This window comes from Trichoderma reesei, assembly GCF_000167675.1.
Source record: "Trichoderma reesei QM6a unplaced genomic scaffold TRIREscaffold_3, whole genome shotgun sequence".
NCBI lineage: Eukaryota > Fungi > Ascomycota > Sordariomycetes > Hypocreales > Hypocreaceae > Trichoderma > Trichoderma reesei.
Window position 1 is genome coordinate 1874907 of NW_006711150.1, and position 14399 is coordinate 1889305.

Consider the following 14399-nt stretch of genomic DNA (forward strand, 5'->3'; position numbering starts at 1 on the left):
TAGGGTATGTGCGAATGACTAAGGCGAGCGCCCTAACGAGCCAGCCCGTTTCGCCAAGATCCGGCGTATCGATAACAGGCTAGCGACTTGAATTGCCTGTGGATTGCAAGCTAGGCCGATTGAAGGCAAGAACAACTTGAAGTTGTATGCAATCACTTTGTGTACATATTGTATGTAGCTCTGCTCGAATTGATGGAGCAGATGATGCTTGCCCATTAGTCAACCCGCGAGTTATAGGTGTACGAGATCATTGCTCCGGCATTGGCTTGGACTTGATGTTTATTTCTCCCTAGTAGGTCCTTAGTACTGAGCTTCTACTTTTTATCTACAGTAGCTGATAAGGCTTGGGCGCTCTGCACCGACATGCATTGATATGCTCTGACAAAATTGCACTACAACACACGTTTGAAACGGATTTCGGACACTGCAGATGTAGGCAGTCCTACTCCAGGCGATGCTTCCCCTTGGCTACCTATTACTGTACCGATCGATTTGATCATCGATTGACGGCTGCAGCTTGTATACCAGTTCTCTGCTGCTGAAATCATGCGCGAGGTATCGCATCTTGATTTCGATTTCTTCCAGCTCCTTCATTCATTTACTACATGAAAGGAGGCAAAGAGAATGGATAACCGCCATTCTTGACGCGGAAGACGCTCAAGAGGAAGCTGTATACCAGGAACAAGATCAAACTCCAAATGATCACTGCGACTTGCTGGGTCTTGGAGTCGGCCATGCGCGGGACCTTGACGGCCAACGTGATAGCGCAGAATGAGAGCACACCATCTATTAGGGATGCGTCAGTCTGGTGAACATGGTGGTATGAAAGGGGGTACTCTTACAGATGGCGGCCACAATCTGCGTTTCCAATCCGAGCTGGCTTTGGAACCCTCCTGCAATGTAGCTGACGCCACCCTTGCCATCCCCGACAATGTACGGCACCTTCCGGATATGGTTGAACATGTGTCCACTGGTGAAGAGAAGGATCGATATCAAGCTGATCGAGGCCCAAATGTTGCGGTTCTGGATGATGGGCAGTACATACGAAGAGGCGCTGACCACCGCCGTGCCGACGCCGAGGATGATCGTGATAGTAGAAGCCCATCGGAACCAGTTGATCGGCCGCTTCACCGGGGGATGCGGCCTGTTGGGTAGTTGCCGGGACAGCCAGGTATGGACCTGTTCAGCAGATGGAGGCCTGGTCTCTGATTAGGATCGATTGCAATGCAAGGTGTGTTGGAGGGCTTGGCATGATCTCTCACCCTGTCGTGAAGTCGTATCGAACGGGCTCTGGAGAGCCAACGGCATGAGGTCCTACTGTTGGTTGGAAGAGGAGGAGCACCGGGGCTGTTTGCAGGCCAAGCTGTAGTACGAATTGGTGCATTAGCACGAAGAAGCTCAGAGTTGATGGATTGTAGCTTCACTACACACCGAAATGAAGACGTCCCGGCCGTCGGCGAAATCCAAGGTGCCAAAGAGCAATCGAGATTCGCCGGCCTTGTCACCACGAATCCAGCTGCGTCCGAGAAGGTCCCATTCGGGCTGGAACTCCTGACAAAGCTGGCAACCGAATCTGGTTTCCAGGGCCGTGAGAAGAACGGCCACGCTATGATTTCTCGGGGCAGCCGTCAAAGAGGTGTATGTGGCATCATTCAGCTTCAACGGCGTTGAACGCTGAGACAGCCGGTAGAAGTCCTCATAATTGTCCGCCGGCGCCTTCTTTGCGAGGCTCCCGCTGAAGAGCAGAAGCAGAGGCGCAAGTGACGACAAGAAGTGCATCGTTGCGGTTGTTTCGCAGCTGTTGTATCAAAACGTACCGCCGCTCGCCTGCTGGTGTTGTCGCCAACTACCTCTACCGTACCTTAGGTCCTGAAGCTGCCAAGTGTTCCTGTGCTGTCATCAAAGCTGGCCCGTCTGCGGCTTATGTAACCTAAGCTAGCCTTCCAGTTGCATGCCACGCGATGCCTCTTAACCGTATGCGGCTAGCGCATATGGATCAGCTCAGGTACTCTCTACTCAGCGGGTACAGTACTAAAGTGCGTAGGAATAACTGGGCTCAAGGTGCCGCAAGAGTGCTCAGTACTCTCCCAGAGCTCCGGCTGAGAGCCACTGCAGTTGCTCCGATATGTCGATGGAACAGCTGCTGATGTTAGTGCTCCGTTGTACCTCGAAGCCTCTGAGAACCTGCATGCTTTGTTTGCATTCAATGGGCGCATCGGACAGGCCGGACGCGACAGAGTAAAAGGAACGCTCTCTTCGATCATCAGACTTACACTGCAATTTTATCCTGCCATTACAACCGTTCCTCACCCTAAGGCCAATTTCCCTCGCGCGATTGGATGAAACCCAGCCATGAGCGCCAACTCGATTGAGGTAGGTACCGATACCCTTAACTGTTGCCGGCTGCTTGACATTGTGCTTACCGTATGTTGATTTCCAGCGCACGACGCGTCTCCATGAGCTCGACCTGCAGCATCAACAAAACCGCCACAAAACCGATCTCATCAGCCGAGATGAGGCCGCTCGCCGGCTGGAGCTCCGACTGCTGCTTCTCAAGGATGAGAAGGTCCAGCTACAAGAGGAATGCGCCGCGAAGGACGCAGAGATCAAAGCTCTGTCGCAGGATGGCGAACAGTTGCGCGTCGAGCTGAATAGGATCAAGGCTGGGGATTCCTCCAAAGACGCGCAGGTGAACGGCACTGCGACCGAGATGACTGGTCTGGCTGTATGTCACACCCAAAGCCCTTTACATCACCCCCCTGCTTGCTAATGCGACGAAGACGCAGACCAAGTCCCCTGAAACCTGCATGCAAGATCTCAGCAAGGCTTTGGATGAGAATCTCGCCCTGACGAAAGAACTCCAGCAGCTGCGACCAGAGATTGAGCTGTTACGGCAACAAGTGAAAAAGTATGAGAGGATGATAGCCGAACAACGCGAAACCCAGCTTCAACAAGAGCAATCTGAAAAGGAACCCGCGAATAAGAGGCAATCGAAATCTGAAGGGTCGAATGAAAAGGGCGAGGATCTCGCGGCGCTTCGAGCAGCGTTGAAGAAGGCGACAGAAGAATTAAACGAGGAGAAGAGACACCGGAAAACCATGGAATCGAACCACCAGGGGGAAATGGACAAATCGGAACGTCAGAAACACAGGCTGGAAGGAAAGATCTCGACCTTGGAGGAGAAGCTGAAAGAATCTCAGAAGGAGCTTCAGAACCTGCGGAAAGATCTTGAGGCATCTCGATCAAGCGGCAAAGAAGATGGTCCGGAGGATGACACAACCAGCAACGCCCAAGGAGCGAGAGCGGGATCCCGTACAAGGGGACAGTCTGCGGCGACTGAGAAGGAAAGGCTGCCTCGCAAGCACACAGCGAGGAAGCGTGCAACGGAACAAGCCATGGTGGGGGAAAAATCTACCTTTTCAATCACACCGCTCCTCAACAAAACGACGGAGAGCACTGTCCTTAAGCTGCCGCTAGATGATGTACTTGCATCAGCCGAAAATGATCCATCACCATTGCGGATGGCAAACAAATCTGAAGCCCCCGCAACAGCAACACTCAATGTCGAGGACGAAACAACGACACCTTTGAGGCCTCGAGAGAAACTGAATCCGAAAGCAAAGAACAAGCCAGTAGCCGAGGAAGGGGACATAGGACAGGCGAATCCCGAAGACAAAAAGGACGAGGCGGCGCCGAAGGCAATACGCCCAAAGGAGACGGCTCCATCCAAGAGGATAAAGCTGCATGAGCCTGTCGTCGCCGAACCACCTCCTCCTCCTGAAGCTGAGCACAGAAAGAGGAGAAGGAAACTCTTGAACAAGACTAACACCATCCTAGAGGAAGACGAGACCGAAGAAGGTGCCCATTCCTTGGAAGCCCAACCTGGCCGGACTAGGAAGTTCAAATCTTCAGAGACAAGTGCTTTCAGCTCGCAGAGTATGGGCAAGCCCTTTTCGCCATTGAAACGACATAGGCGGGGGGTCAATGCAAGCTTTCTAGCTTGACGAAGCATTTCGACACCTCAAGTGTCTGGTAACCTCCGCTTCGCATCATCCACAGTAGGAGCTGTGTGTAGCTCAGGCGTCTTTTCGGGAACATCAGCCTTGGTACTGTGATTCTTCTGTGTAATTATTTCATTGCCTACCTATAGTAGGTCTCAAGGTTAGAGGGATATAGAGCGTTAGGTGGTATGAAATGCAATGCCTGCTTGACACCTGCTGCTCGCTTAGACTACACTGCCACATATCCCCCCCCGACAAGTAATGCAGGTAAGCTGATGGACTCTGATAGTGCCCTACATGGCCAGGTAAACAAAGGTAAGTCACTTTCAGCGAGTCTATCGACTGGCACCTCAGCATTGCGGCGTCCAACGCGGCATCACGCTGATAGCCCGGCGGTTGAAGGCTTCAGCGTCCAGAAAGTACATAGAATGACTTGTCCGCCTTCTCTTTCCCGCCACGTAGAATCTTCTTGATTAGTTTGATATGAGAGAGACTAAACACCAGCAATATCTAGTAAATACTACATCTTCACGGACTCAAGCTGCATCTCTCTTCTAATAGTACTATGTAGGTAAGTTCCAAGTACATATCTCAAGTTGAAGACTTCCGCTCTTCTTCAAGCCCACCCAATTGCACCACTGGAAGGTCATCAAAGTCCTCTAGCAGATAACGGGTTGATTGCCAAGATTTCCACCCTTAGTCAGCCGCACTGGCCAATCGCATCGCTCGGCCCTAATTTTTGCGCCCACACAAAAAATTCACAATTTCAACCAGCCCCAACCTCGAGAGCTTTACATCCTGGTGCTGACCTTTTGCAGAAGAGAAGTGGTCTTCACAGCTAAATTTCTCTTTCCTCACCCATCTCGAAACTCTTTGCGCAGAGGCGAGGCTGTACCCAATGGCTGAACAACTGATCCTCAAAGGTACCCTCGAGGGCCACGTACGACTTCTCCTCCTCCCCCCCGGCCGCTGCCGCTGCCTCTTGTCGAGATTCGAGAGTTGGAACTGACATTTTGACTACAGAATGGCTGGGTCACCAGCTTGGCCACCTCCATGGAGAAGTACGATTGCCCCTTTGGCTCCTCACCAAATGCACTCGATCCGTTTCCGTTCGTCAAACTAACAGGAAAACAGCCCCAACATGCTCCTGTCTGGTAGCCGAGACAAGACCCTGATCATCTGGAACCTCACCCGCGACGAGACTCAGTACGGCTACCCCAAGCGATCGCTCAAGGGCCACTCCCACATTGTGTCCGACTGCGTACGTTGCCATCTACATACCGCTTGGTCCTTGCGAACCGACTTCTCGTAGACTGACAGCGGTTTGTTTTTCTACAGGTGATCTCCTCCGACGGCGCCTACGCTCTGTCTGCCTCCTGGGACAAGACCCTCCGCCTGTGGGAGCTCGCCACTGGCACCACCACCCGAAGATTCGTCGGCCACACCAACGACGTTCTCTCCGTCTCCTTCTCCGCCGACAACCGACAGATCGTCTCCGGCTCTCGTGACCGAACCATCAAGCTGTGGAACACCCTCGGTGACTGCAAGTACACCATCACCGACAAGGGCCACACTGAGTGGGTTTCCTGCGTCCGATTCAGCCCCAACCCCCAGAACCCCGTCATTGTCTCCAGCGGCTGGGACAAGCTGGTCAAGGTATGTCTCTGGTTCTATTCGCTCTGTGCCCTTGCTACGATTCAACCCCATCTTATGATGTACTGCAATTTCTCAAGTATTTGCTACTTCAGAGCCAGCAATGGCAATGAGACAAACATAAAACCATTTGCCCTGATCTTACTTTTCTTGATCTTCTTTTCTTTTGTTCTTCATCCTCTTCCCTCGTTCAAAAACGAGAGGAGAGGAGGACAGATGAAACAGAAGAGAAGAGAGGGAAAAGCCCGCTCCAAACACCATGATCATCACCCAATGATGTGTACAGGCTCGATTTCTAACAATGCCATAGGTTTGGGAGCTCTCCACCTGCAAGCTGCAGACCGACCACATCGGCCACACCGGCTACATCAACACCGTCACCATCTCCCCCGATGGCTCTCTCTGCGCCTCCGGTGGCAAGGACGGCACCACCATGCTCTGGGACCTGAACGAATCCAAGCACCTGTACTCTCTCAACGCCAACGACGAGATCCACGCCCTCGTCTTCTCTCCCAACCGATACTGGCTCTGCGCTGCCACCGCCAGCAGCATCATCATCTTCGATCTCGAGAAGAAGAGCAAGGTTGATGAGCTCAAGCCCGAGTTCACCTCCGTTGGCAAGAAGAGCCGGGAGCCCGAGTGTGTCAGCTTGGCCTGGTCCGCCGATGGCCAGACCCTGTTCGCCGGCTACACTGACAACATTATCCGCGCCTGGGGTGTCATGTCCCGAGCATAAGCTTGTTGCATGTTAGGTCGGGAGATGGAAGGGAAAGGGGTTGCATGGCTTGGGACGGGGTAGGAAAAACAGGGCGTCACATTTAGTTAGCCTCTTGCTCGAGTTGTGCAACTTTGAGACGGGGGGCAACTGTGCTTGTGAACGTTAGCCTGGCAGAGGGTTTAAGAATTGCTGGCTACAGAGATACTACCGAAAAAAAAAGGGTACTGGACACAATTCACTTCTAATGGAGAAGAAGGTTCTTTGCTCCTGTTTCTACCAAGCATAAAGGGAAAGGGAATATCAAAATTTCATACTGTTCAATGCTGCTGGCCCGCCATAGAGTTTGAGAGTGAACGCATCTTCTGAAATGCCTCCTCCATGTAGAATGTCACGCGATTTTCACGACTTGATAGGAACATGAAGCTGAAGTGCCCAGGTACTACCTCGGTAAGCACTGCGGGTATCATATAACGAAATGGCTAGTAGTAGGGATAACCTATGCGGAAGCTTCTTCTTTGCTCTTTGATAACTGTTTCCGAAGCTTCTTTTTCGCGCTTTGTTAACCCCCCCTTCTCTCTTTTTTTTTTTTCCCCTGGCATTTGTCAAAGGCCAGGTCTTACTATGAAGCGCTGGACTTCTTCCCCAGCCGAGATACTTCTCTCCGGGCAAATCGGGCATCGGCGTTGACAATCATGCTGTGGTCCGCAATGTCCACCTTGTCGGCGTGCTCTCGGAAGCGGTCTCCGCCCATGAAGCGCTTCATGGTCGATTCCCACAGCCGGAAGCGCTCTTTGCCATGGCTGTCGCGTTCGACCAGCGACTTGACCTCCTTTTGCTTGCGCATCTTGGAAGCGCGCACCAGTCTTCGCAACGCGTCCTCGCCCAGCTGCGCGCTTTTGGCCGCTTCCTCTCTGATCTGCTTGGCCTCTCTCGTCCTCCTATCTTCTTGCGGCGTGAACTTGTACGTGTGCGTGCTCGGAAAGCCGGGGAAGGAGGCCGGTATGTACGGCTTGCTCTCCTTGTCTGGCTGGCCGCTGAGCTCGGGACCGAGAAGAGGAAGGGAGGTGAAGGTGTCGTCGGCTGTTGTGGCCACAAGGCTGCGGTCCGTCACATCTTGATTGTAGAGCCGGTTCTTGACGTGCGGTTTGAGTGACGATACTGAAATATTGTGGTATTTCAACATTGTTTCGTAATCTGTCGGTATCGGATGCTCGCGACGAGAGGCTATTGCGAGCCGTTTGACTTCTCCCATGATGGAGCTCATGTCTAAGGAGATCGGGCGAGTTTAGCTGGGAGAGGGACAGTCAGTCCGCAATAGAAAGCGATGGAGACGTACATTGCTCGACCAGCCCCGTGAAGCTTTCGAGCGCCTCTGGAGTTGCGGATTGAAATCCATCATGCGCCAGCACCAAAGCAATGGACCGCTGGATGCCGGAGCGGGCAAAATGGTGCACTGTTGGGGTGAGAGAAGGCACCGCTTCGTCTACCAAGTCTGGGAAAACATCCTCCTCTGTCCGAGCGTGAGTCGTTCCGGCCTGCTGCTCGCCCGAATCTTGGCCTTGTCGCGACGCGAATTTCGGTCTCTTCGAATCCGTGTCTGAGGTGTCGGCGGAGACACTGCGCTTCAGCGACATGGCGTCTGAGATGTCGGCTTGGATCGCTGGCAGAGGGCGGAAGTTCCAAGAGTTGGGTGAGGCGGAAAGGGCGAGGAGGAGTGCAGGGAATTGTCTGTGAGAAGAGGCTGAGCCGGTCGCGCAGTGGCACAGATTGCGATATCACGGTGAGGTTGTAGCTGTACGAAGGTGCTTGGATGTTTGCTTTGTACCGGTAGGCGTATTGCCGTATGTTAGGTAGTGTGTAGATACGCGGTACCTGATTAGCACGCAGTTCAGCGACACTATCGATAAGCATTCACGATGGGTACCTACCTACCTAGCCCCATTTGTCGTTGTATTCTCGAAAAGCTGAATACTGAGGATGCCGGTAGTATTACGAAGGGTGATACTACGCGGATACCTGCATCGCCTGGGCTATAAGGTAAGGTACCTTAGGTAGGGGCCTCAGGAAGCTAGCTACCTTACCTAGGTATACCCATTTAGCAGACATTACTACTACTACTATTTCGACAATGCGCACTTATTGTGAAAGGTATTGAGACGTTAAGCTATTGTTCCAGGAGCAGATATTGCTTCGGGTGTCCCTAAGCCTAATTGACCCGAGGGTTATGATCCAACATGACGGGATGCGGCTTTGCTGCCAACCACTATCTGATTGGCGGGGACATGCCTCCAGCTCATCATTGCCGCTGTAGAGCAGTCGACAACTGACAGCAATATTGATGGAATGGGTACTACTAGGTAGTAGTATTATATCTCGTGATCTGTGCCAAAATTGGCAAATCCCGCTATACATTTCTTGGGAGCCCTGCTGAGGATCGAATTGGATGCCGTCAGAGACGGATTACCCATAAGCAAAGGCAAAAGACCAAGCGCCGACGATAACCCGAAGTCAAGGCACCACAAGCGCCGACAGAAGAATAGTCCGACTCTTGTGATTCCTCCTTTTGCCATAACTTGTTTGCTTCCGTTCAGAGTTTACCTTTACGCACGCGAGGGCTTGGAAAAGGGCCGTTTCTGCCGCTTTCTCGTTTCCCGTTTCTCCTTTCTCGCCCTCCTGCTGCGCCGTTCCAATTGCACCGGCGCCATCCGTCTTTACGCAACCGAAAGAAGAAGAGAAAGAAGAAGAAGAAGAAGAAGAAGAAGAAGAAGAGGAAGAAGCGAGCCCCAGAACGACGACACCTTCTGCGACCAAGACGGCCATCCTGCTTGCTTCCTCAATGCATCGTCATTAGAAGCCGCAGCAGTTCCGACACTTGACCCTCTCGAGCATGCTACCTGCTCCTTCGATACCCGAGTCGCTCATTTACCATCCTCGCCGGCATCGATTGCATACTCGGGAAGGATAGCTTGACACAGCTTCTCCCCCTGGGCACCGAGCGGTCATCAACCAATGCTTTCTGTCGCTTTCGCAATTCAACAGCGGCCTCCGTACCTTGAAAGTTGAGAGCTACCTAGAATAGAGATCGAATCGACACACACAAGACTCGGCTGAGTCTCCCGCCATTATGTCAACCGTACGCAGTACCCCCTTCCCCCTTTCGCGGCCAACCACCGCCGCTACACAGGCCTTCGCCCGCTAATTGACTCTTCTAGACAATACCAGACGCGTTGAAGCCCTCTCCCAGCGGCAATTGGTCTCTCCAGATACGGGAAACATTATCTCAGCCAGTGGTCGCGGCCTTCTGCGGTGGAGGAGTAGCTGGCGCTGTCTCCCGGACAGTGGTATCGCCGCTGGAAAGACTCAAGATCCTGATGCAGATTCAGAGCGCTGGGCGAGATGCATACAAGATGTCTGTCGGCCACGCCCTGGCCAAGATGTGGAAGGAAGAAGGCTGGAGAGGCTTCATGCGAGGAAACGGGACAAACTGCATCCGCATTGTCCCCTATTCTGCTGTACAGTTTAGCAGCTACAACTTTTACAAGAGGGTATGTGGTGCCTTTGCGCGGCAACCAAAGCGCGTCTCTCTGCAGCCGGGCTAACTTGATGGCCAGAACATCTTTGAGCCATATCTAGGAACTGATTTGTCGCCCTTTTCCCGCCTCGTGTGCGGTGGGCTCGCGGGAATCACATCCGTCGTCTTTACCTACCCACTCGACATTGTCCGAACACGCCTGTCTATCCAATCTGCCAGTTTTGCAGAGCTCGGCGCGAGGCCAGACAAGCTGCCAGGCATGTGGGCAACTCTTGTGTCGATGTACAGGACAGAAGGTGGTTGGTCGGCTCTATACCGCGGCATCGTCCCAACTGTAGCCGGTGTGGCCCCCTATGTATGTGTCGCTCACTTCTCATTCCCCCAGCATCGGCATGCACGCAAGAGCGCGCTGACTGACTTGTTGGCAGGTCGGACTCAACTTTATGGTCTATGAATCAATCCGCCAGGCATTCACGCCCGAAGGCGACAAGAACCCTAGTGCTCTTCGCAAGCTGTTGGCGGGCGCCATTTCGGGCGCAGTTGCTCAGACCTGCACTTATCCATTGTGAGTAGAGCGTTCAGCCCTCCTGTTGCCTTCTCCTGTTGCCTCCTCTTGTTTGCCCCCCCGGGCCCCCTTTACTCCTTGCATGTCCAACTATATACCTGATGTCGGGGCTAACCTGGCATTGTCCGCTCAGTGACGTACTACGACGGCGATTCCAGATCAACACCATGTCAGGCATGGGCTACCAGTACAAGTCCATCTCGGATGCAGTTCGTGTCATCGTCCTCCAAGAAGGCGTCAGAGGGCTATACAAGGGCATTGTCCCCAACCTCCTCAAAGTGGCTCCCAGCATGGCGTCGAGCTGGTTGAGTTTTGAAGTCACGCGCGATTTCCTGACAGACTTGAAACCGACTGAGGAGAACCGAAGCTTATAAGGAGAAAGAGAGAGTATATTGGACTTGATTGATGCGGGCACACTGCCGTCCATTGGTTCCGTCCTCTTCGCTTACGCTTCTACCCTCTGCATCTACTTTTATTGCCTTGTATGGTTTTAATTTCTTTTGCCTTGTTTGTAGCATGTAAAATGTCTTGTAAATATCAAGCAAAATGGGTATATATAGAGGGAGCAAAAACAGGTCGTATAGATAGCCTAAATAGTAAAAGCTCACGCTACCTTGAAGCACACGTCATTCGGGCGACTCAGCGGTAGATGGCGGTCTCGGGCGGTGGAAAATGAAAGTCATGGCCATTGCCGGTCTTATATAGAGAATGCATGGAGGTTGAATTCGTGATACTACTACTACCTACTAAGGTACTAGGTACTAGATGAGCAGCTCGGCATCACGCGTTCTTCGAGTGGGTCTAGATGCGAGTTGGAACAGAGTCCAGGAGACTTGTCGCATGCACGGTCGAACCGTGGCGCGGCGGGTACTGAGACACCGACTAGTAATAGCAGGTACTTAAAGCAATAGTAATAAGGTAAGGTAGATCAGGTACGCCTTGCCTGCTCTTATCCTGACGATGATGCCGTAACCGTCTCTTCCCTGGACGGATCTCTTCCTTCTTTTCATCATTCCGACTCCATCCTCTCTTTTCTTGGCTGGGTAATACCCCGAAGTCTTTCCTTTTTTCCCCCCCTTCAGTCCCATTGGAAACAATCAACTTCTTCAGTTCATGGCAGCATAGCTACGAACCCTCGTTCATCAGCCGCTCTCCTCTGCCAAAGCAAGCCTATTCCTCTGCCATATCTAATGCCTGTGCTCACTTCCACAAGGCATCCAAAGCCCATCCTTGCCTTTTGCCCAGATACGCTCCTCACAGCAACCAGCCAGGAAGCACCTGTTGGTTGACCTCCACGCCTGGGCTTCTACCGGTTCTCTGTTCTTGTTATCCCCTTCTTCATCTCCCTCTCTGGCTGCTATAAACAGCCGGTGAATGGCTGGCTGGGGCCCACGCTTGATATTGCGGCTATCATAATGCCCTCAAAACGAGAATCAAGCGATGCTGCTTGGCAAGGCCGAACATACCGCTCGACTGCCTCGGCCAAGCAGGTCCGATTCCCTGCCAGACGCAGCAGAGTCCGGGGCCAAGGCAACGGGGTGCAGAAGCGAGAACGGGCGTCGCTGAAGCAGCAGACTCTCACACAGATGGCATTTGTCTCGTCGTTCAGTGACGAGGCTCCGTTCATGGATGATGATGATGATGACAACGACGACGACGACGACGACGACGAGGAGGAGGATGATGCGTCTGCCAGGACGGCCTGTGATGACAACAAGCCAGCTCCGCCTCAGAGAAGCTCCGAAGCAGATCTGAGAAAGCAGCCTCGAGATCCCATCAGACGGTCTACGCGAGGGTCTGGGAGAGGCACATCGCCCGTCATTCGGGATTCTTACGGGACTCAAGACGGCAGCTTCCCCGACGACGTACTGGTTGAAGCTTCCCCACCACAACTTCGACCCTCACAAGGACGGGATGCTGCAGTGTCTCCCCGCCGCAGAGGAAGGAGAGGGCCGTCAGACGTAGTCAGAGCGTCACCGCGGCGTCGAGCTCACTGGAGTCGATATTCAAGGGGCCCAAGGTCGCCAGAGGAGTCTTCCCAAGCAGAAGACACACCGCCATCGGGGGATTATGCCGACGACAGGGAGATTCCAGATTCTGACGAAGAGGATGAGGATCTCGAGCTGCAGGACGATGGACCAGTGGTACAACAAGATACGTTTGCGACGGGTTACGAAACTCAGCTCGTTCTAGAGGAGCTTGCTTCGCTCGATTCTCCGCAGCTGGATGGGCAGGAGGCGGCAAATGATCAGCTGCCGACATCAATATCACAATCCTCGGCACTTGCTTCATCCGCAGGTACCGCTATCAGCAAACCGGCACTACCGCCCATAGAGGCCACCGAGGGTCTACCAACACCAGCGGAAACCGCCTCGCAGCTCCCATCGACTCCGCCATTTGCAAAGGCCGCATGTCCATCACCGGCTCAGGCTGAGCCTAACCGAAGCCAAGTGTGGCCCGATCAGGCCTTTGAATCTCAGCGCGTGCCTCTTCACGTCCTCCAATCTTTTACGCCAGTATCTGCGCGCACGGATATACTCCTCCCCACGCCTCCCAGTGTACTCATGTCCATCGTTGATGGCTCCGAGACAACCCTCCGTCTGACCTATCGAGTGCCTGAAGAGGTCCGCCGCTTTTGGCTGTTCGACCATGACATTCTGCGCTACATGGCCTGCGTGCAGCCTGGCACGCCTCGTGGCTTTCTGGACTGGGAATACAGCGTCGATCAGGTGTATGAGCTCAATAACCCAATCGAGGAACACGACATGCAAGAAGAGGGATGGGTAACTGGACAGGTCCGCCGATATATCTACTTGCCCCCGGCGATCGTGGGACAGCTTCTGTGGAATCTTAGATGCGCAACTCTTACCCATGGTGCATCACAACCAGGTGAAGATGACGGCCCTGAGGACGGAGTCAGACAAAGCAGCAGCAACAATGCAGATACACAGGACAGTCATGCGCCTAAATTCCTTGACAGCAAGCACGGCGCTCGTATTCCTGCTGCAATCTCCTCACAACCGGCGATTTATTGCGAGCACCGCACGAGTCCTCGAGCTACCGACCCGCCGAGCAGCTTGACCTTTGAAGACTACGGCAGCTCTACAACGACCATCACACTAAATGATGTCGCCGCCCTGGGTTCATCTCCCCTCTTGACCAAGAGTCAGATGCTTCCTGACAGTCTCATCAGCGATGATCTGCCATGATTCCTAGAGGATCCCTGGGGCTCGATGGACAGAACGATGGTCGTCCCCCATCAAGTTGTCCTACCCAGATAAATGCAGATTTCATTGTCTGGCCCCCTTCCCCCTTTTTCTTCGTCTTCTTCGTCTTCTTCGCACTAGCCGCCCGCCCGCCCCCTCGTGACGACGTAGGAGGGAGAGCAACTAAATTGAATATAGCATCACTCGTACGAGAGACTCGATTGTCTTCTCACTCGGTTGATGTCGATTAATGAGTAATATCCTAGTCACCAGATCGGGTTGCTCTTTGGGCGTGTAGCCCCCCGAAGTACATACAACATGAACAGTATTCGGTGTGAATAGAAAGGTACATGTCAAAATGCAGAAGTCTCCTCTCTCACGCAGGCGGGACGCTAAATGAGGCCCCTGAAGTACATATCAAAAAGAAAAAGAAAAACGAAAAAGAAACAAGAAACATACAACAGCCGGTGTTCGCTGGTGGTCACCCACCCAACTACTAATCTGCCGGTTAGTGGCTTATCTATGGGGGAGCAGACGGGACCCCGAGTTTTCCACTACCTATGGTCGTATGTGATAGTAATCGCACCACGGTGCACCTATCAGACCATCTACGCGAACCCACGGTGCACCTATCAGACCATCTACGCGAACGAGTAGGTATTTGCTTGTAGTCTTCCGTATGTATGTAGGCTCTCTTCTTTCTACATGTCTCAACACCTTTCAC

At 53.0% G+C, this 14399-nt stretch overlaps 7 protein-coding genes across 7 annotated transcripts; 5 read left to right on the plus strand and 2 right to left on the minus strand.

The window, feature by feature from the left end:
- Positions 1-521: 521 nt before the first annotated feature.
- Positions 522-1793, minus strand: TRIREDRAFT_45732 (uncharacterized protein). The gene is made up of 4 exons (XM_006962515.1): positions 1432-1793; positions 1263-1363; positions 843-1198; positions 522-786 (listed from the first exon to the last, which is right to left on the minus strand). The coding sequence occupies exons 1-4, from the start codon at positions 1777-1779 to the stop codon at positions 602-604; spliced, it is 990 nt and encodes a 329-aa protein (XP_006962577.1). The 5' UTR covers positions 1780-1793; the 3' UTR covers positions 522-601.
- Positions 1794-2241: 448 nt separating this feature from the next.
- TRIREDRAFT_120529 (uncharacterized protein) lies at positions 2242-4664 on the plus strand (the record flags this gene model as incomplete). Its single annotated transcript, XM_006962746.1, has 7 exons — positions 2242-2373; positions 2441-2725; positions 2781-3936; positions 4151-4161; positions 4291-4316; positions 4516-4572; positions 4604-4664. Exons 1-7 carry the CDS (start codon positions 2353-2355, stop codon positions 4662-4664), a joined length of 1617 nt encoding a protein of 538 aa, XP_006962808.1. The 5' UTR covers positions 2242-2352.
- A 171-nt stretch (positions 4665-4835) lies between these two features.
- Positions 4836-6691, plus strand: cpc2 (cross-pathway control WD-repeat-containing protein). The gene is made up of 5 exons (XM_006962516.1): positions 4836-4941; positions 5025-5062; positions 5136-5262; positions 5340-5657; positions 5965-6691. Exons 1-5 carry the CDS (start codon positions 4900-4902, stop codon positions 6388-6390), a joined length of 951 nt encoding a protein of 316 aa, XP_006962578.1. The 5' UTR covers positions 4836-4899; the 3' UTR covers positions 6391-6691.
- Positions 6692-6991: 300 nt separating this feature from the next.
- On the minus strand, positions 6992-8174 carry TRIREDRAFT_75620 (uncharacterized protein; the record flags this gene model as incomplete). Its single annotated transcript, XM_006962978.1, has 2 exons — positions 7709-8174; positions 6992-7638 (listed from the first exon to the last, which is right to left on the minus strand). Exons 1-2 carry the CDS (start codon positions 8004-8006, stop codon positions 6992-6994), a joined length of 945 nt encoding a protein of 314 aa, XP_006963040.1. The 5' UTR covers positions 8007-8174.
- Positions 8175-9638: 1464 nt separating this feature from the next.
- TRIREDRAFT_56421 (uncharacterized protein) lies at positions 9639-10843 on the plus strand (the record flags this gene model as incomplete). The annotated part of the gene is made up of 4 exons (XM_006962747.1): positions 9639-9917; positions 9984-10259; positions 10333-10469; positions 10603-10843. Coding segments are annotated over 4 exons (933 nt in total), but the record flags the coding sequence as incomplete, so codon positions are not given.
- Positions 10844-11884: 1041 nt separating this feature from the next.
- Positions 11885-13678, plus strand: TRIREDRAFT_104617 (uncharacterized protein; the record flags this gene model as incomplete). Its single annotated transcript, XM_006962748.1, has 1 exon — positions 11885-13678. One exon carries the CDS (start codon positions 11885-11887, stop codon positions 13676-13678), a length of 1794 nt encoding a protein of 597 aa, XP_006962810.1.
- Positions 13679-14071: 393 nt separating this feature from the next.
- Positions 14072-14332, plus strand: TRIREDRAFT_56593 (uncharacterized protein; the record flags this gene model as incomplete). The annotated part of the gene is made up of 1 exon (XM_006962749.1): positions 14072-14332. One exon carries the CDS (start codon positions 14072-14074, stop codon positions 14330-14332), a length of 261 nt encoding a protein of 86 aa, XP_006962811.1.
- Between the last annotated feature and the right edge of the window lie 67 nt (positions 14333-14399).